The following is a 22,864-nucleotide window of genomic DNA, read 5'->3' on the forward strand; positions in this document are numbered from 1 at the left end:
GATTTCCCAGGTACACCTCATAACCTCAATACACGGTTGTACGTTGTTTCGCAGACATTTTAATAGAATTATAGATTGTATCATAATAATCCATTTTTCCACGTTCAATAAAATTTTTGTCGCACTGTAGGCATATTAAATTGTTTTTCAGGAGTAAAAAGTTTCATTGTATACGTACAAAATAGTACAAATACAAGTCATGAGGATTAGATTGCATTGAAACAACATATATTTTATCATAATTATGTGATTATTATTTATTGTTGTAATTACATAATTTTTTTTTAGAGTTAATTGTTTTAAATGTCATATTTATAAAATTAAACAATATCACAAATGACAAACAAACATTTGAAAATTCATGCAGTACACAAAATTAGCATAAAATTATATAGCGTCAGTGAAATATTGCATTAACATTGTGTAAATATCAACGATCAGAGATACAATTCAAAAAGCCATCGAGATTCATCCAGCCTGCTAAATTTCATAGATTACTTCCGTACAATCTTATGATAGAGATTGATCTAGTAGATGGCATCGAGAGAACCGAGCTATTTTCGAAAATATTGTTCGATTTTTTAAAAAATATCTTAAAAACAACAATTGATTTCAAGCAGAGTTTTAGAGACGGTATTTGGCGGCGCGTAGTATGGGGTACTTATCACCAGTGCAGAGACCACGGAAGTCGTCCATGGACAGGTCCACGATCGACACTCCGCCGAGATTCTTAGACCTGTATACAAAAACACAATCAGCTCAATACAGTTTTTATTGGAAGAACAAAAAGAGTACCAGTTTATATTTAATACCTAAATTTACATTAACGATTATTATACACGTACAGGCATCGCCAAACATACCAAATCGGCCAACGGACAGTCAAAATCGGTCAAATAAATCGCAATAAGTCTTTATCGTAAAAGGTTGTTCTAAATCTCAGCGTATACTTAAGTACCTACTACAAGAAATGTTTGAGCAACAAAAAATACAATTTAAAAAGACCACGTTCCAATTTCACTACAACTTTGTTTTACAATGCACACCAATAGATAGCAAAACAATTCCCAGTCAGTACGCCCACAAAATAATAATTAAATTTAGTAGTACCTAAATAGCAAAATCTCACAACTACGACAGAACAGAATACGGATCGTTAAGGCATTCCTCCTCCCCTCCTGCCTCCTGGCGTTTTGCCAATTGCATCAATACGGCTAACTGCTGTTTGTTATATGGACTTAATTTCTCTATTTGCGACAACCTGATTTGCACAATAATGATACCTGTACTGCTAATAGGGCTGTGACTGAATTTATCAACAACTCCACGTGAAACACATAGTATAAAAAAAGAAAAGTGTTTTTGTGTAATGTAAGCCAGAAATAAGAGCACATTCCCGTACGTAAGTAGCTCGTATTTCTCCGTGAGGGACGTAAAAATTTGTCGAGTGCTTAGGACTTCACTACATAATTCCCGATTAGGGTTTGCAATTGTATAAACGAAGATGACGAGCGTAGTGCTCTAGGGTTGCCGTACCTTATTAGCATATATATACGTTTGAAGAGTTGTGATAATGGTGTTCGTAAGTATGAAGAGCATTTATTGTGAGATAACAGTAGAGAGTGGGCATAATTATTATATCTAAGGTATTATAAACAGTAAGTAAATAGTGGTGTTTATTATAGAAAGTATATTAGTAGGATTATAAAAACCACTTTCAAATAATTAAATTGGGTTTACCATTAAGTATGTAATGACCAGAGGAGTTTAGATGTATCGAACACGGTTGGTTATTATAGTTAACAGCTTTTGCTGGGGCGATTTTATAGAAGTAGGTGATAGAGATACAAGCTCTTGATAATGCGAAGTTCAAGATAATCTAACGAAGATAGTCAAATGTCTAATACATACGAATCAGACTATTATAGAACCAATGAATATTGTACATTATTATCGACCAGAGTAGTCATAGTTTTGCTGAACCTAATTTGCGGCTCGAAGGGAAAAGCTTTGAGCCTGCTGAGCATCAATTTTCAAAGCTTGGCGTGTTGCTAAGCAAAAAGTGGCGCAGTTTGCCATCGTGCTACATTTTCTCCAGCGTAAGATTAAATATTCTGAGGGAAATATTGACTATTATTGGTGCGTTCCAGTAAAATACTCAATTAGATTTCATTTAGTTGAATTTATCAGCTAATCGTATTTGTTCCATGATTAAGGAAAAGTTTTTCAGCCGATATGCAAAAATATATCTTGCTTGGGTCAGTATTATTGCATGCCGTCGTGTCAACCTTAATGCTTAACGTGGTATCTGAATGCAAATAATGGTAGTTGCTGTCGAGATTACGTTAAGTAACAACCACTTGTGGGTTAAACAAAAGGTTCTGTTCAGATATGCACACTTTCGTCGTGATGGTGTATATGTGGTGTTTTAATTAGTAATTGATGACTTACTTGACGTAGGTCGCTTTCTGTCCAGCAGTGTCGGGGTCTTCGTAGCTCACCCACAAACCACCCTCTCCGCTGTCGTCGGGAAGACGGAAGGCGTACGTTCCTGTAAACAGAACACTATCAAAACCAGCGGAGTTAAGCCTAAATTACGAGCAAGGACGCCCACAAGACGAGACGAAAACGTGTATTTTCACCATATTTCGCCAGTTAAATTTTGACGATTCGGAATTTGTTACTACATTTTTAGTAGCCGAGCAAGACGTCACAGTTTTACAATAAAAATTCATAAATATTAATTAAAAGGCACGTTATTGTAACACGAGATTCTCAACATCAAGTATGCTAATTATTTAAATTATATTTTCGTATTAAAAAAAATATGTGGGTGTTAAATCCAACGTGAGGTGCAGTGTATCTGTGAGAGAGATCGAGAAAGGTTCTTTGAACAAGAGTAGTTTTGCAGACTTTACCTAAGTAGTACCTATTTCTTTTTGACTTGACTTTTGACCCGGCTAAATACCATAAAGTTATGTACACGCAAGGGACATAGTTAAGAAAATATTGGAAAATACGAGTACATAGATCGAGGAACCATTTCATATTATTTACAAATGAAACTCACATCCGAGGGATAAATTATGTAGACTGAATTAAAATTAATTGAAAATAAAGTGCAGTGCAAAATTCAGCAAAGCCGGGATTAAGTGCGTGACCGGAATACCTGATGAATATTAATTATAAAAACCGTTTGAAAATAATATAAAAAGATGCGAAAACTTTTTTGGTTAAACAATTTTGCAATTACTAGATAACTACCTACGTTACGGTACCATTCAATTAGGTATTTATTACCCCTCTAATTCGCGACTCCAAATCTACCTTTTTTCATTTATTATATCGCTTGATCTGAAGGTAGAAAAAGTACATGACTATAGACACACTTTGTTAAAAAGCAGAATGTGCCAGAAAATAAGGAATACCAAACACAATACGCCCGTAAAGACGGCGAAAGTTACGAGGATAATTATGCAAATTGCATAGTAATCCATCTGAAAGTTTGGCGTGAAGTTGCAAGTTCCATTCATCAAGTTAAGTACACTACCCAACACCGAACAAAGTGTTAATAACAACGGCAAGCCACTAGCATAACCTGCGAAATGTGAGTACCAACCAAAGATATGGGATAAATCTTCGTCCTTCGTCAAGCCCAGCTCTGAAAATGTAAATGTTAACGCTAATTTCCCGTGCATGTACCTCGTTTGTTATCAAAGCTTCATTACCAACAATTACCATTTCCCAAGCCAAATTTACCCTTATTATGATACAATCTATATTTCTGTACAATTCCGCCAGTAGAATAGGTTCTTTGACGACCCTGATATGAGTAGCCCATTCAGTGAACTTAGCGCAAGTTTCAAGGCGTCTGGCGTGGGTGCTTAAAACTTGGCTAGACTCGTACTATACATTATGAGAGTAAAGCGTTTGTTTCTCGAGTCAGATGTTACTCATTGGGTGGATAATAGCATGTTAAAGTCACATTCGAGCCACTTATGCTTCAGTTGAGCGTGTGCTTACCGAAGCGCTTGCTTGGGTCAGTGACCTTCCTCAGGTGAGGGCGCATTCCCTTCTGGTGGTTGGGATTGATGAGCTTGGCACAGATTTCAGGGTAACTGAGGATACCCTCAGTTTTGGTGTACGGACCTGTGGAAAAAAGTGCGTTTAGCCAAAATATTAAAGTAAGTAGGCAATTAAAAACATATTCGAAGGTCTATTCATTAAACCCCGACGCAAAAAAATACTGACTGCCTGTCTGCTTTCAAACGGATGACGACTTTGATGCGTTTTTTATGTGAAAGCGAGTTTCCTTGCAATCAATGGTTCTTAGCTATGTTTTATTAACATCGGGCCAGCCGTTTTTTAAAGGTAAGTATTGAACATGAGACTACCGTGAGACTCACTCATATTAAATAAACTCCAATTCAATAGAATCTGACAAGCCTGTAGACACTTCCAGCCTACTAATATAAACACCGAGCTGCCTAAGGCTTTGTGATGTGACTGTTATTCTTTTTTGATTCCTTTTAGATGATAATTGCAACAACAGGGACATATATAATCAAGTGTGCCCACGATAGGGTGTCTTAAATATGTAGAAAATTGACAGATTCTATTGAATTGTACTTTATATTGACCCAGATAACTCACAGACTTACAGAGGAATGTTGTTAGTGTTGTGTGGTACCCTACATTAGACAGTTATAATGAAAATGTCGATGAAAACGCGGGTAGTTGTGTGCCGGTGTCAGTTTCGTCGGGTAGTCGCGCGAGCAGAGCGGCGGCGCGCAGTGCGCGTGTTGCAGCAGCCGCCGAGTCGCGTTGCTCCGAAGACGAAGGGCTACGGATTAGCACGAAACATGTCGGGCTAAACTCGATTTAAGACGTGAGTTATTCGGGTCAATATATTTGATATAAGTATTTGAAATGACAATGTCGGTGGTTTTCAACTTTTCTAAGTTTGTTAGATTACTAACTTATTATCATGAAATTCCTATTCAACCTTTATAATATCATAGATAATATTTAATAGACTACCCCCTGTTCACCATCCATTGATTAAATTTATTTGACGGATAAATGTGATGGCCGTCTCTGTTTGTTTTGTTCGAATCGACGGAGACGGCATCACATTTATACGTCAATTAAAATTAATCAATGGGTGGTGAATCAGCCCCTAAAATAACAAAAGTTATAAACGTAGAAAACATAATATTTGTATCCAATAGGCAATATCCCTAAAAGCGCTTCTATTCGTTTTGAATGGAATGCACATCGATAATTGATATGCATTCAGTCACTTGAAATCGAGCAGACATCGAACAGATAGAGCGAGAATCACAGACATGATGCACGTGCTAATGTGATAGTACTAGTCTACATATTTTATATGAATGTACTGTGATTGTTAGCATTTTTAAAATATGTACCTATAGATCTTTTTACTGAACTTTTTGTACTCTCTTGAAGAAATCCTTACTATAAAGGGGAAAGTGAGTTTGTTTTTTTGTTACGCTTTCACGTCGTAACTATTGCACCGATTCCTGTGAAATGTTGCATATGTTATATTAGGAGTTCAGAATAAATAATAGGATATTTGTTATCCCAAATAAAATTGCCGTTCTCAAGGGATGACCAAAAGTTTGTTTTGTATTCTAACCGCTGACCTGACTCTACATAGAACTATGAATGCACATTACACAAACGTTTTTTAAATAATGTGTTAAAAAGCATTCTTGCTTGCATTCTGGCTTTCATGCCTGCCTGTATGCTTGCTTGCAAAATTAATTGCATAATTGTCATTCTTGCTCGCATGCTTGCTTGCACTATTTCTTGCATAATTACATGCTTGCTTACATGCTTGCTTGAATGATTGAATGCACGCTTGCTTGCATTCTTGCTTGCATGCTTGCTTGCATGCTTGAATGCAGCCTTGAATGCATACTTGCTAGCACTATTTCTTGCATAATTACATGTCTGCTTGCATGCTTGAATGTATGCTTGCTTGCACTATACCTGGCATAATTACATGCTTGCTTACATGCTCACTTGCATGCTTGCTTGCTTGATTGCTTGCTTCTTTGAAATGTTTATTGTTCACGCGAGCGAAAAGCTAGTTATCGAATAAAACTCCAAGTAACTGTCTAGCGACCTTATTTTATTAATCATACTTAATGCGATGTGCCGACGTGAATGTTATATGTATATAATGATCGAGATTTATTAGGTGCCTACAAATGCAAGATTATTCTTACCTATCTCATCAGATTTTTTTTTTTTAAATTATACAACTTTTTTATTTAGCTTTTTTTTGGCGTGCTTAATAATAAATGTTTACTTGACTAATATAAAAAGGCTAACTTATTTTAAAATTATAACTTTGTTATTCCTAAGGGGGATCCCTTTAAATAAGTTGTTTTAGTTTTTTTTTATGTAGGTAGGTACATAAAGCTTAGCTTATAATTATATATAAATAGATAGTTATATTTTTATACCATAAAGAATACTGCATAATGAACACTGCTTATATTATTAATAAAATGTAGTAGGTAAACAATAAACAACTTACCGGCCTCACCCGGCCCGTCTGTGTGTAGTGGAGGTACGCCAGAGATTTCACTGTCAGAATCGAGCTTCCAAGTGCGTCCGTAAGTGGCAATACCCACGACAATCTTGGTACTAGAGGCACCGTGTTGCAGCCTGCACGTCATAAAAAATATTATTTTTAAAACATAATACTTACGAATAAACAATGTTGCCGGCACCCCCTGGTAAGTATGGCAATACTTGTGTTAGGAGGCTCCGCTACTTCCAGCAGTTGTCGACGGATTTAAAACAACATTGTCTTTTATTAAATCTCTGCAAATATACCGCAAACGGCTCATTTACAAAGGCTGCTATTGCTGTGTGGCACCATAGATTGGTGTTTTTAAGACAATTTTGCTATGGTTTCGCCACCATTCTTCGTTTTCACGTCTGCAACTATTTAACACGCTTTATAAATACGCCAAGGAATCATAATTTTATTTTCGTTCCTGAAACATCCACGTGACCAAATATTTTGTAAAATTCATCCTTTACTCCAGTAAATGGCTAGGAAACCTTACTCCGAATAGCCAAGTTTGAGTAGATACCTACATTAGAAGTTTTCGATAGCCGACGGTAATATAATATTGTGCAAGTTATCCTCCGATATTGACTTCATGTCTGTTCACTCTACCTTTATTCCATCAACACCTTAAAATGGTAGAGGATAATACAACGAATTAAACTAATTAAGTTCAAGACAAAGTTTTGTTGAAAATGAAGTTACGTTACATAAATACTTGTGATGTATAGATATAATTTCATAATATATTGTAAATCTGTTAAAAAAAATACCTCGTTGAGTTTCTTGCCGGATTCTTCTCAACAGAGGTTTTTCCGAATCGGTGGTAAGTAGTTTTTTTTTTGACATTCATAAGTGCTTATTATAGCCTAAACTGAATAAAGAAATTTTTACTTTGACTTTGAATCAATAAAGCAATATTTACTAAAAGAGTCAATCAATCAATACACTTGTCATCTTGAATTATTTATTACCTGGAACAAATCAATTTCGTTTAATTTTTTATCGTGTTTTGCCGGTTGTGTGATTTGACCGTTGTAGGTAGTTATCGCTGATCTTAAAAACAGCGTAGAAAGGAAACTCACCAGTAGGAGACGGCGGCGTCAACGTTCAGCAGTGGGTTACGGTTCTGGGGGGTATAAGTGGGGGCGCTGAAGTCGGCCTCCTTGGGGTTGCGGGCGGGGGTTTCGTAGTCGAAAGCCTGCAGGTTCACGATGTCTACCAGGTTGATGATCGCGGGTACATCGTAGTAGACTGGAAGTAGGAAGCGGAATTTAGAATAATGGACCGATTCAGAAAATCTAAAATCGAAGTTCATATCATACCATCCCTTTCACTCTCGTATTAAATCAAATGGATCTCTCGATACTAACACTATCTAGTGATATTTCGCTTGTCAAGAAACCCAGGTTTACAGGTGGTAGGACCTTATGCAAGGTCCGCCCGGATTGCTACCACCAACTTGCTCGCTAATCCTGCCGTGAAGCAGCAGTGCTTGCACTGTTGTGTTTCGGGGTGGAGAGTATGACAGCCGGTGAAATTACTGGCACTTGAGGTATTATTTATTTATTTATTTTATTTATTTATTTTAGGGGTACTTTCAGCACAATAACACTTAATAGTAGTATAAACATATAACAGGTGGCTATTAACAAGTTCCCACTAGTAGAAACATTATACAATAAAAAATCGCAAAATATAGGTAAAAAAAAAATAAGGGTAATAGGTAGTTAGATTAGCTAATATTCGCATTTACCAGTTTTTTTTTTATTAATAAAACTAATTGAAGTGTCATTCATTCTCATTTGCTATCAGGTATTTGTTAAAGAATGAGTTATTTAGTTTAGTTTTTAAGCTAGAAATACTGCTATTGAAAAGGTCAAGATCAAGCTCAGTATCCAGAATGTTAAATTTCTTTGTTGCTCGATAAAGGAATGAATTTTGGCGGTAGTTGGTGGATACTAAAGGTAAAGGTAAAGGTAAAGGTATCCCATCTTAGACCTATAGGTTGGCAACGCATCTGCAATACCCTTGGTGTTGCAGATGTTTATGGGCGGTGGTGATCTCTTACCATCAGGAGACCCACTTGCTCGTTTGCCATCCAGTAGAATAAAAAAAACCCTCATTGAGTTGCTACATAAAGCCACTCCACTGCTTACGAAAAATATACAAATGCATTATCCCTTCTAGAGATCTCTATCATACCTTTGAGGTGTGAGTTATTTTACTTACTTGAAGAGTTGACATTGGGCAGCACAGTGATAGCCAGCTGCATGTTGGGCTTAAGGCTGAGCGCTTGCTTGAGTTCGCGGACCAAGGCGGTGAAGCCCTCGCGGTGCTCGGACTCCTTGTCGTCCACGGGCGTGGTGCCGAAGGTCTTCTTGACACCGTGCCAGATGGAGCCTGTACAAGTGTACAATAAGTATAAATTTCATCATCATCATATATCAGCCGTAGGACGTCCACTGTTGGACATAGGCCTCCCGTTGCCTCGGTTGGAAGCGGTTTGCATCCACCGATATCGATAGGATTCGAAAAACTAGGTAGTTGGTTCTGGTTAAACTTAGATTAAACTAGTTCTACACGTAATGATTATGTCGTCTTTGGTTAACTCTAACTTGATCATGTTTCCTTGTATTATTATTTATTAGTAGCAATGAAACATGCATAATATTAGAATGAGTCAAGGTCATGGAACATTAACTGCGGGGCCAGTCGCACACAGAAAAGCGAGTTAAGAGTTTTTGTTACGCTTTACCTTTCGCCGACGTTTACGATATATTTCACTTTGCTTGGTATATCTGTTATACATTATACGGACGCTGTTTTGCAATACTGAGTCAACTCACTGTCATTTTGCAATACCATAATATCTTCTAAGGGTTGACATGGTATTGCAGAATTAATCAGAGTTTTGCAAAACAGCGTCCTCAAGTATTTTTTTTATTGGTTAAATCTAGTTTAAATTAAAATTATTTGTATAATTGTACATATTCAGTGCTAATGTAATCCGTTTGGAGTAAAATTACCGATCTTCTCCCCTAAGTCGTATATGATGAAACAATCAGGATCTCCATGTACGAACGAGATTATCACCGATACAATGGGAGGATGAAACGGTTATTATGCTGTATTAATAAGTGACTATATGTTGCCCGCGGCTGGTCCCTCGTGCGCACGTAAGTGTTATTTGATAAGTTTCAGCCATTGCTCGCAAATTGCACGGGGGTCGGTCGTTGGAATGAGGGCTATCGCGTATGAATTCGCCGCTAGAGGCGCTAGTGTAGCGTGAGGTCTCCGAAATGTCAAATCTCATAGTTTTTGAGTGAGCTACGCGGGTTTATTTATAATTAGAATAATTTTGTGAATATTTTGCAATATCTGAAATTAATTATGGCAAATATGCGTTCCGGGGCAATGAATGTCTTTGTTTTGAGACAGTTTTGTCTTTCGGAAACCTTTTTCCTCCCTTTTTTCCGAACAAAACGGGGACTATGGAACACTGTGGCATGCTCGATATTTTTATGGTACGGTTTTAAGGTGTATTAAATATGATTTTAATCTAAACTTTGTTTTCACGCCCGTAATAACAGACTTTGAAAGCCATACTTAAAAACCTCACGCAACAGTGCGCCATCTAGTGAGACAAAAAACGATAGCCCTCATTCGCGCCGCTCTGAAACGTGATACGCACGTACCTAATATTGTCGTGTTCGCCTTATTGTCACACTGTGACTTCCGTGGTGCCTTTAATTGAAACTTTTTTTGGAATAAAGTTTATATAGGTACCTTTCGCGACTTTCGAAATCACTTTTCTGATATTTACACTAAACGTATACCGAGCGACAAAAAATATGGCCCTCAAATGTATGAAGTAACAGGTACTTTTGTATTTAGGGTGGGCCAAATTTTGTGCCGCTGAGTATACTACAGTAACGTAGAACTAAAATAAAGTCTATATTGAAATCCATACATATTAAGTCATAATGTAATGTTTCCCATAATAATCGTTTGATATTTCTTTGTTCTTGAAAACTATAAATGATAATTCGTGATTGTTAAAAAATAAACCTACCCTAACCTAGGTTCTATAGGATGGCCATTACAAAGTTCCTGAAAATTTTATGGCTTTAGACAAAAAAGAGTTAGGATTAGGACTAATGATCATTATGACAATCATTATATTACTTACAATGATATGGATAGCGAACTAGCCTAAAATATCGATGGTAATGGTCGACGGAGAAGGCGATGCGCTTACCCCAAGTGGAACGGATCTTCTTAGGCTTGATCCTGGGGAGCTGCCAGGCGAGGTCGATGCCGTCAAATCCGTGCTGCTCGGCGAGCAGAACACCGGAGTTGACGAAGGCGGTACGGGCTTGAGGAGACTCCAACTGAAAGCGTCAGTTCAAATGGACGTAATCACCCATATTTACTAAGGGAAGGCGGTCACAAATGGCAAGCGAAAGAAATGAAATTTTTACTATGATAATTTAGTAACCATTGGTGATTATTTTGTCAGTTATATAGATTTTTTTTAAGAAAAACTAAAAATTTTAGACCACACAGATATAAATTTCAATAGTGTCCTCGCAGTGGAGACAATGGGTCCCTGGTCGGCTGGCATGAGGGCCTTCATACCTTAGGAGTGTACTGGGGTCTATGCCGCAGGAGGGCCTCTTAGATAGTGTTTTCTTTTTAGAGTTAGGAATATTTATGTAGTTTTTATTTATTTTGTTTTCTATCATATTGTTGTATCTTGTGTTGTGTTCCTAAATATAAATAAATTGCATAGTGTCCTTGAATTTATTCTTGGTTATTTTATTTAATGTTTGACATGGCGGCATTTGCAGTCATAAAAGCGGATAATACTTAAGGCACAAGTACCTACAATGCAAAATGTAGACAAACACGAACAAAACGACTGATATTATGCCCTAAATAAGCCCCCTAAAGACCGACGTACACACTCGAAGGTCTTTAGTTTACACCTAGTTAAAGGATTAACTCTAATAGCGGATGCCACATACAAACCGTTCCGTCTCAAACGCCTTCAATTAGTATATAAACCACGTAAGTTTATTCATAACACGAACTACGAGAACGCCGTGTAAAGGAATCACCATTTTTGCATATTCTTGCGTTTAAACAACGAACATCTCGTCCTCTTAGTTATAATCGTGCCAAGTGGCCTGACAACATGACACGCTCGACATCCTATAGAATTGCCGATTCGTGACCGGCTTGCCAAAAGCGTTTTTCGGGACACTTTAGCTGAATAAGATACTTATGGCGCCGAGGGAATTATGCTCTGCTGCCGATTTGAGAAATTGACGGTCACTTCTAGATCGTTACGCTGCTACGCCAGAGTCGTGGAGCTAATTTCGGGCTCGTCAGGATTTCGCAACTGCTTCAATTGCTACGAATTCAAACTATAAAATGCTTGGCAAGAAAATCGTTTGAGATACTCACAGAATTAATTATGAGAGGAATATAAATGAAACTAGACAACGGATAGACATACTTAGATTGAAAGATGCAAACTTAATTAAGTATATAATGTATATTGAGCACCCAGGACTCAAGAATAAACATGTATTTTTAGACATAATATCTCCAACCGGTAATCAAACCCGGGACCTCAAGCTTCGTAATCAGGATCTCTAACCTAACCATTGGGATATACAGTCGTCAAATTATTAGTTCTACAGAGGTACCTACTTTATCAAAGCAATTAATCATCGTATCGTTAAAAAAAAGTTTTTATATTTTATTAGGTAGGTAGATACATACTGTTTATAAAAAATATGTAGTCGACTTTTCTACAGTCTCCTACTCAGCGATACTTGTTCGTTGCCGGAAGCTACTACGCCGAGTCTGCTCTCCTCGAGCGTTAAGAAAGATTAAACCACGAAAGCTGAATTTAAATTCTCACAAGCACCTAAATAAGGAAGTGCATGACGACGCGTCTTGCATATTTATGTCATCTGCTCTTATGACTGAATTTAAGTACTCGTATACACCATGTCAACACGTATACAGATTCATATAGATAGCGGTTATAGGATTACAATAAGGCAGTAAAGGACTCCCATTGCCTTCTTCAAACTAGTATATACTTATTACATAATTATATCAATTGTTAGTTAGTCTCTTTGTCAATAATAAAATATTATTCCAAAGAAATGATTAAACCCCGATAAAATATTAAAGAAGAATAAAAAAGCAGCGTGGTACAAAATATACCTTATCTATACCTATAAAACGGAATTATTACTGACTGACAATGCAAAGCTGAAGCCACTGAGATAGAGACTTTAAATTTGGCAGAGAGAGTTGAAAATTAAACTGTTAAACCTTGATTAGGGATAACCCGCCTTAATGAGATAAGTACTTACCAAAGCATTGTACTTGGTAGATTCCTCCGTATCCGCATCACCACCGACGGACAGCAACACCTTCAATGCCGGATACTTGGTCTTGAAGTTGGTGATCGCTCTGTAGTTGGCATGGGAGCGGTCCACGTCCAGGTTCTCATTCAGAGGCACCATCTTGTAGGTATCAGGCTGGATCCCGGCATACCCGTAGACCAAGTGAGTGCAGAAAGACAGCGCCGGGTCCAAGTCGAGCGGGAGCATGCGGGCTTGAGCTGGGTAAATGCATCCTTCGACTGTTTTACGATGTAGTAACAGCTTGAGAAACGGTTTTGCAATTCACTTCATAGTTTTAGTTGAGTGTACGAGTATATGAAAATAAATACGGTCCTCATGTGCAGATTTGAACTATTTGTACTCGAGTTAATGTAATTTAAGCGTGAGTTGGACTACTAAATATAACTGTAATTTAACTTACTATAACTATAATTAATGTCAAATCAACCACCAAAACTCTGGTTAATTATCTTAAAGTACCTATGTAAGCCGAAACCTTATATGTACTTACTTATAACTTACGAGCAATTTTTTCTTGTGTTGATCTATAATTGTATTGACTAAGAAATTACTAGCTATAATCCGTGAATTGCAAAGACCGATAATACTGGTTCGGTTTAACTCCAAAAATGCCGAGGACACGCCTACTGGCGCCCCAGAGTACTCTTTTAATTAAGAAACTAGTTGCGGGTGAGTATGAGACTTGTAGACGGGTATTCTAGAAGCGAAGCAGGTATTATTTTTAGATTTTTAACATACCTAAGTGTAGATTTTGGCTTCAGTTGACTTAGTACTCTCCTTGAAGAGCAGTATCTCTACGAACTAAACATTTTGGACCATTTTGAGTTGCTACACCTTTTTTAGGGTGCTGTATAATGGTAATAGCCAACGAAAAGTTGGGAAACCCCTGACTTTGTCGCTTGAAAGTTCCGTATCTCAAAAAAGGCTGAACCGATTTTGATGAAACCTTAATGGTGATTTTCCACCGGCGAGGCGAGACGAGAATTGAAATTTGTATGGCATCGCCCGCGGCGGCTCGCGGCGGGCGCGCGAGAATGCATAGGTACAAATTTCAATGTTCGTCTCGCCTCGTCTCGTCTCGCCTCGCCGGTGGAAAGTCACCATAAGACTTTACAAGTTAATGAATAACGCTGCACATTTGTAGGTACAGAACCCTTCACGTGGCCCGACACGTACACCAATTTTTTTACAACCTTCAATTTGAAAAGTCTTACTATTGAAAACACAAGGTAAACTGTGCTAAACTGCGAAACTAGAATTAAATAAATACTAGCTTTTTCCCGCGAGTTCGCCCGTGTGGAAACCGGTTATCGCGCGCTGTTTTCTCGGGAACTCTGCATTTTTCCGGGATAAAAAGTAGCCTATATCACTCTCTGGCCCATAAACTATCTTTATGCCAAAAAACACGTCGATCCGTCGCTCCTTTTCGACGTGAAAGTCGGACAAACACACAAACATACAAACACACACACATTTTCGCATTTACAATATCAGTAGGATCTACTTGTAGAAGAAACGTCTCATCTTGTGATGACCGTCCACGTACTCATATTATAAAACACGTGTAGGTGTAAATCTAGACCAGATCGCTCCATGTTTCCTTACATTAGCCACTTAACGGATCTCAGTGACGTCACCGGTAATACCATATAAGTACTCTGGCACAATCGCGGAGTATCTTGAGAAAGATGAATTATTTCAACAACGAATTTCGTTATAAAATTGACCGTTCCTTTCAGTTGATGTATTCGTCGCCTTTCTAATGTGTTCATTACTATAACGCACTAAATGTGTGTCTTACTCTTATCTGTTATACCTATATACTTATTAAAGAACGTGCGCTTCAGAATTACTTAAGAAGAAAGAAATCCCAATATTTCGACATAAAACAACTGAGCAAATAGACCAACAAAAATGGAGAGGGGCAGGACTCATGATCAGGGATCCACAAGAGAAATGGAGCAAGATTGTCTCGGATTGGTACCCTAGCTAGAGGCGGCAACCGCTGCCGTGAACCACAACAGACAAGATGGGAGGACGATCTAAAACTAACAGCTAGACACCACAGTGGAGAAGAGTTGCACGTGACAGAGCTGAATGGAGAAGGTTGAAGGAAGCCTGTTCCAACAGGCACGCTGAACTACGAGACATTCTTTAACCAATTTTTGTAAATTTATTATTATTATTAGTCTCAATATTTATAAAAAGTCATTCTACCTAGTTATGATTACCTACTTCAAATTATGCTATCTGATGATTATTTTGAATTTGAAAATCCTGGAATTTCAATTCCACTGACAAAACTATTGTTTCATGCCAGCGTTGGCTAGTACTAGGTAGATATTTTAAATCAATATCGCAGAATTAGTATTAATATGTGGTTACAGGTTACAGGTAGGTGTAAGTACAGTACATATTTACATCTAAAATTGTTTTCCTTTTGTTGCTTGTAGGACATAACTACAATAAAGGCATTGCTTATTGAACTGTTTACAATACAATCATAGTGGCATTTTCCTTGTTGTGTAACTGAACGATATTTGTAGTTCAGATGTCAAGTAATATCTTGATATTTTTCATTGTGGTGAAAAGAAGGGTATTTTATTTTTCTTTGAGCATCGGTTTCCATGAAAGCAAGGAATTTTCGGATTAGGTATATCGGATCTTTGGAAGGTCAAGGTTATTTCAAGCGTTTTAATGTTCTAGGCAGGTCATCTTCTTATCTATAAAGGTCCCATAATAATTAACTTAAGTAATAAAAGTCAAGTACGCAGACACAAGACTTTTCCTCCTTATGTTATTTTATTCGAAATGGGAATTCAATGCGCGAGGTTATGGTGTGTTGGTTACTCTTTGACGCTAAAATGGTTTAACGAATTTGGATTGAATTTGGTGTGTTGCTACTTAATTTTGTTGTTCCTACGGGATTAGGATTTAATGTAATATCCCAAAATATCAAGTGCTAAGTTTAGAGACATGAAATTTCCCACAGGGAGAATTTAGCAAAGTCCCAGAATCTCATTCCAACTATCAAACTTATTTGTAAAAGTTAGTCATAAATTAAAGTTTAGTTTAATCACAAGAATATGTGTGTAACGCCATACTTTCCTTGTAATTAGCCAAACTTGTTTGGTTGCTCGCCTCGCGGCTGTAGGTGGGGCGGTTAGCATCACATGATGTAACGGTCGGTAGGCATGCTCGGCTAAGCCAAATGTTTATCTGCCTTCCAAGAAACTCTAGAACGTTATTTGTTAACGCTCTTATCATGTTGACATGCCGATAAAAGGTCAATAGCTATTATTTTCCTCTATAATAAATAATTGGACTTTATCTTTTGTTTTGAAAATTATTAAGTTATTAATCACGTTTACCCGCTTCACTTGCGGGAAGCATTAGGTCAGATATTTGAATTGAAATTTCGGGATTTTACGTTATAAAATTCAGTCGTGAAGAAAAAATTAAAAAAATTACATCGATCGGCTGTACTTACCTACCCATCGAAAAGTTGATCGATGCAAGTTAAACCAAGTCCGTACCTCCACTTGCGATGGAAGATGAGCATTAGCATTAGCATTTGAATGGAATTTTACAGGCGTACATCCCGATCCTATATGAATATCGGAATCAAAAATAGCCTGTGTGTTACTCAAGATTTCAACCAGAATTTCTAGAAGCGTTTCTATTGGTTTATGGAAAACACATACCTACCTCGCAACACATCCCCGTACATCTCTGGTGGAAACGGAGCCTTATTGTAAAAGAATCAGACATGCGCACACTCACAAACTTTCGCATGTATGTAAGTTCGTAATATTGAAGATTGTTTTCTTGAAAGTATTAAGTTTAAAACAGTGACACTTAATTTACTCAGGCAGCTATCTAAACTATGGTAGACCTAAACTAATAGCTGATATAAATTATCTCAGTCAACTTATTATTTGTAATTGAAAGTTTGAATATCTGGCTGGTTTCAAATACTGACAAAGCCAATTAAGACGAAAAATAAACTTAAACTATGTACCTACTTAAGTTAGGTACATATACTTCGTTTTTTTAGCATTAAAAAAAGGGTTAACAATCTTGACGAGTATTTTTATTGAAAAACGTTTTAAAAAACAGTAACTCTTACTTATGATCCCAAAAGCATGTAAATGATCATATTATTATGTCCCTTCTATAATTCTAATTGTTACTATTTGCTGTGATTTATTTTTCAAAAGAGTTTTTCAATAAAAAGACTTGCCTTCTTTCTAATGCTACAAAAAACTAAGTATAAAAATTGTTGGCTAAGTTCTTTAAAGCAGTTTTAAGATAGATAATTAGTAGACTTGAACTCTGTGAAAAGTGATCTTCGTTTGTGGATAATGTTATCTAAAGCTGAGTTTTATTATTAATGATTTGTCTTTCTAGATTTTCAACACCTAATCTAAGGTCACTGACTTAGAGATCGTTTAAAAGAATAACTGCTTGTGAAATTACATAAATCAATCGTGGACCTAATAAAGTTGATTAAGACCCTGGAAGTTTTATGATTAGTATTCAATGGTGCGCTTGCGAGCTTATACTCGTACTATTATAGTTTTATTATTTTAGAAAAAACCTGATTTGAATTATGAAGTATTGATTATTAGGAAATTGGTAGGCTGGTAGGTACATAAAAATCAAACATCAACAATAATAATATAAAGATATCTTTACATAATAAAATATAAAATGCAGTCATTTTCCATGCAGTATGTATGATTTATATAAATATGTATGGATATCATCGTATCATGGGTGGGCATAACAGGGCTGTAGTTTTGAGGAAAAGAAGGTAAAAATGTAACGTGAGGCACTTCCTTTATTTTTTCATCTCCGGGTTGCTGGTTAAAAATAAAATTAAACTCTCTTCAAAGCTTTAAACAAATACAGTGAGTTAAGTTTTCCAATATCCATATAGGCTGATCTCTTTCTCTTAGTGTTAATTCTAAAAACGAATAGCCCCTTTTATTTTATTAGACATACTCGTAGACAGAGCAAGTACTCTTTTTTCTACTTGTATAAAAAGGTCGTCGATCCAATGCCAAGAGCGCATTAACATGCGACCTCAAGTGATTTAACTTTTAAAAACATCATACATCAGCCTGACAAACTGCAGTTTAACCGGCTATTGCGAATTTTGGAAGCAAAAACAAACTTATTACTTCACATCAGGTGATTTAAAAAAAGCTAGTCTTACGAATTATTTTCTATAAGTGACTGTATAGATCTAACAACGCGTACCAGTTATTTACTTTAAAATAAAAAAAACTAGAAGTACTACTTATTCTGCATTTTTTTTAAGCCAAAGATTGTATCTCGAAAATCGAAAGACGTAGTAAATCGAGTGCTTTAGGAAACGGAAAGAAAATTGGGGTCATATGAGGGTACGCTTTTGATCAGACAGAACTTTACCTTCAATCGGCTTCAAATATTCGGTATATTGCAAACTATTTTTAATTAAAATGAGCTCGCAAAATAATAAAACCATGTTGTTTCATGACTTCATTGGCCGACAATTACGAACAAACAAAATTAATGCCCTGTTTTCCAATATACGTTGCCTTGTGAAAAGTGTTTTAACTCCCTTTATACATAAATGTAAGTGAAAATCTAGTACCTATTTAGATAAAAAAAAATATCATGGGACACTTGACACCAATGACCTAGTTCCAAACTAAGCAAAGCTTACCTAAACTTAGGTAGAAACTTACGTAGATAAATAGATACTTAAATACAGACAGACTTATTAAACATACAAGACCCGAGAACAAACATTCGTATTAGTCATACAAATATCTGCCCCGGCCGCGAATCGAACCCGGGACCTCAAGCTTCGTAGCCAGGTTCTCTAACCACTTGGCCATCCGGTCGTCAAGATACAGCAAGACGCATGTTTTGTCTGTGTCTAGCAATAGTCAAAGTAACAATTAAAGACAAACGTTTAAAATAAAAGGAGTTGACCTAAGTAATACAGTGGTTGTAACTGCTAAATATTTAGCATTCAAAGACTTATCTACATGATAGACAGCTTGTGATTATTGTATAAAGGCGGCCTTTACTAACATGCGAGTTTGTCATGGCCATATATGTCTCGATCATAAATATAGTTTTTCTTAATAAATATATAAGTCTACATTGAGAATATGTTATAAAAATGTAAATCTACTCTCAGTAATAGTAATAAATGAACATATATTTTTGTATTTAGCGGGTTAGTTTGTAAAATAAAATCGCATCGCAAAATCTAGCTTAGAAAGTAGGTATTTAATGTTAGCTGCTTATAATTCCTTTCAATTCGTATTGAAACGGCGATAAGGAATTGTATTAACGTTCACGGTAGTTGCATTACACGCCTGGAACTTGTAGTAATTGACACAATTTCAGTAAACGCTCCCTAACAACGCATATTACCGGTGAGCCACGTTGGGGTAGTCGGATGCTATGCTAGGTACTTCTTTTCCTTAATCGAATAGCTTTAGACTCGACACGTTATTTTCCGTGACTTATCGCTCTTAAACCCTTATTCGCCTACAAATCTCATACATTATTCATGGCACCCAGGCCAGGGTTTGAAAGAAGAGTTACGCTACCTGTTACGAATTCGAATGTAACAAAACTCGCTAATTGTATTCGTACATGTAACGCCGGCATGAGGACGCTTAGCAAAAATATAATGTACTTACATTCCCTGACATAGCTCTTGCTGTCATAGTAGCAGACGACTTTCCCGCCGGTGGTGACGGGGTTGGCGACGGCCACCGCAAGGACCGCGGCGAGGGTGTAGAGCAACATGGTTTATTTGCAAGTTGACTGCTTCTAGGCGCGCGCCGGTGCCAAATGAGACCTGAGCGCGGCCGACCAAACAAGACCGGTTGCTGACGCGAAGGTCAAAGAGTAATGATGTCCGATGACCACGTCGCGCCGTATCGTCTTTAAATCTTTGTTTATTAAACGAATGTTTGACCCTAAGTCATTGCCGATAGGATAAGCATGAAATACTTGAGCAGAAACAATAAAGATTGTGATTTGAAGCAATCGTTGACTGCCTGATTTTCTTTGGGATTTTTTTGCTTAAAAATTTAACACTGTTGGTATTTTGAAGAGGAATTTGTTAATTTTTATTGAAATGTCATTCAACAAACCGATTTCTTACAAAATATGCAATACCTACTATTTAGCTGTTGTTATAGTTACAGGTACTTATGTGAAGAAAAAATGTATACTTACTAGGTATACCTACACACATAAATGTATACTCGTAAAGATATGGCGTGGATAATGATATGAATAAAAATGTGGTTTACTGGTGGTTTAAAGTGTGGTTATCTTTTAATCGAATATCAGTAATAAAAAAAAGTTTCCTATTTTTTTATTTCATCGAATATTTATAACCTCGAATGATTAAATAGGTATTTTTAAATCACCGATGTTTAATTTCTGGAAATATTAGGTATTTAATAGATAGTTTATTTGGTAGAAATTCATTTCATATTTTATTATTTCATAGTCTTTTTAATAAAATTTATTTTGGTTAGGGGTCGCAGTTCTAACCTAACATAACCTACATTCCTGGTAGCGATTTATTTTTATTGGGGGTCACAGTTCTAACCTAACCTACTTTTCTGGTAGCGATTTATTTTAGTTCAGGTCGTAATTATAACCTAACCTATTTTCTGGTGTATTATATATGATAATATGTCAAAGAAATAAACAGCGATATTTAGTGGTTTTGTTTCTTGAATAGGTGGTGAAATGTATTTTTATGCAAATAGTTGTTTTAATATGTAATGAACAGTCGATGAAATTAAATTTCTCCAAGAGAAAATATTTGTATTGATAATATTCTATGAAATGTTTTCGATGAAATGAAATTCGATTAACAGTTTGTCGACATTTCAAGGGGCACCCATAAAAATGTATTTAAATATAAACCTTGTTGTTCAGCTCAGAGTTAAAGAAAAAACTTATCCGTATCTCATCATTTATTTTGTTATTGTTTAACTAGCGGAAGTAGGTAAGTAAGGCAAGTAATTTTAATTGTTATTAATAATAATATTTACATAGATTCGAAAATAATAAAGTGACAAGGCTGTTTTTGCTGCTTCGTTTACCTAATTACCGTTAGTTAGTACCTAATTACCGTTAGTTAGAAATCCTTGAAAAGATTAGAATCCAAAATTTCGTTTTTTTTATTAAATTTGAAATTTAGATGATGGCATAATTTTCAAAGATGTATAAACGTAAATAGGTAACCTATCCGATTTTAACCGTAAAATTTCTAATGTGATAATAGTCCTTAAGCTAAATTTCGAATGGACTGGCAGAGATACCAACAAAGCGGCATGTTAAAACTATAAAGGTTCTATGTAGGACTATGGAGCCCTAAAAAACAAGTTACTTTGTCTTAATTTATAAACCGATAGGTATTAAAATATGGTAATAATCCATTAGACCCCAAGGTTAACTCTGATGCGGGGATGATTCGCACCTAATCCCTAAGCAAATGACTTGTGTAAGTTGCGTGTAACCTGTAACCTCACTCATTAGATCCCAAGAGGACAGATTTATTAGTCGCGGTCGGCATGTTAATGTGTCCCTCGTATTTGTCACGTTATCGCCGTTAATGGTGGCGCCATCTGTGGGAATAATAAGAAGCTTCCTGTTTTGCATGATAATTTTATAAAACTGATTCAATGAAAGTAGTTTTTGTTAAGAATTTCATTTTTGATGCAACCTTTTTGCTCACTTTTGCATTGTCATCCTATCTATGTAGGTATACTCGTACGTATACCCGTACTAAATTTCAAGTCAATCCTATCAAAGTAGATCATAAGATTTAAAGATAACTTACATATTACAAGAAGATTAAACTACACACGTTCGGCCGTATATAATAATATGGTAGCAAAAATGAGGTTGTTTATGTTTAATCCACCTCTACTTTAGAGAAGAAATGTTGGCACTTCGCAGGTACTCGAAATAAACAATTTATTAACTAACTAGGTACTGTGGGGACTGTAACTTGGTAAGAGCTTAGGTAATGGGGATCTACGCGCGTGACTTTAAACTCAGTTCAAATAAAAAGGATATTTCTTCAATTGTTAGATTTATTGTAGAGCTTATCAATACTTTACAGAGATAGTTCCAGCCGCTCAGGCTGTCGGGAGCAATCTGTGCTCCGGCATGTATGCCGCTGTCAACCTCTTTTAAAATCAAATCCTAGAATCATACAATACAAAAATACTAACATTATACTTAATACAGTCAATCTAGCGTGCCAGGTGGTTAGTTTGTTGTTCCTACAGTACTCACTGATAATAACCAGAGAACTTTTCCGTATTCCGGGTATGTGTAAGTTCTATTAACCATTATCATTAATGATGGAAGGATAACTGTTATTTAATAGTTTTGTCAATTTTATTTTATTAGCTAGCGGCAAATTGAGTAATACATATAATATGAAGAACATTAAAGAAATTTTCTCTCTGATGGATGACCCTGATCAATTACGCTATTAAAGTTGATTTAAACAATTGTAAATAATTTATTGAATCAAGCGTTACTTTGCGGAGGTCCATATCAATGAAAAGGTCGCGGGTGAGCAAGGAAATTATTTATTTCATTTTTAAACAATTGTGTTAAGTATATGCTTTATACCATCGTTGAGATTATATTTTGACATAACATTACAATTCGGAATTCATATCTTTGCACTTTATGTACATGCCGTGTGACACCGTTTAAATTGTTCGTGTTGAAATTGCTTAAATAATTTATT

The 22,864-nt window shown here is 36.3% G+C and overlaps 1 protein-coding gene across 2 annotated transcripts; it reads right to left on the reverse strand.

Moving 5' to 3' along the window:
• Nucleotides 1-229: 229 nt before the first annotated feature.
• LOC141436041 (chitinase-like protein EN03) lies at nucleotides 230-19,950 on the reverse strand. 2 transcript variants are annotated; one of them, XM_074098880.1, is made up of 9 exons: nucleotides 19,770-19,950; nucleotides 13,009-13,280; nucleotides 10,872-11,004; nucleotides 8,843-9,013; nucleotides 7,696-7,864; nucleotides 6,572-6,702; nucleotides 4,024-4,149; nucleotides 2,452-2,551; nucleotides 230-736 (listed from the first exon to the last, which is right to left on the reverse strand). In XM_074098880.1, the coding sequence occupies exons 1-9, from the start codon at nucleotides 19,876-19,878 to the stop codon at nucleotides 625-627; spliced, it is 1,323 nt and encodes a 440-aa protein (XP_073954981.1). In that variant the 5' UTR covers nucleotides 19,879-19,950; the 3' UTR covers nucleotides 230-624. The 2 variants fall into 2 exon arrangements, with proteins under 2 accessions (XP_073954981.1, XP_073954989.1); XM_074098888.1 differs by having other exon boundaries at nucleotides 13,009-13,259; nucleotides 19,770-19,949.
• Between the last annotated feature and the right edge of the window lie 2,914 nt (nucleotides 19,951-22,864).

This window comes from Choristoneura fumiferana, chromosome Z (assembly GCF_025370935.1).
Source record: "Choristoneura fumiferana chromosome Z, NRCan_CFum_1, whole genome shotgun sequence".
Lineage (NCBI taxonomy): Eukaryota > Metazoa > Arthropoda > Insecta > Lepidoptera > Tortricidae > Choristoneura > Choristoneura fumiferana.

Coding starts and splice junctions, on each gene's coding strand:
- LOC141436041 (XM_074098880.1), bottom strand. CDS start 19,878: ATGTTGCTCTACACCCTCGCCGCGGTCCTTGCGGTGGCCGTCGCCAAC. Junction 13,281..19,769: donor CAAGAGCTATGTCAGGGAAT/GTAAGTACATTA, acceptor ATCGTAAAACAG/TCGAAGGATGCATTTACCCA. Junction 7,865..8,842: donor GCCCAATGTCAACTCTTCAA/GTAAGTAAAATA, acceptor TCCTACTTCCAG/TCTACTACGATGTACCCGCG.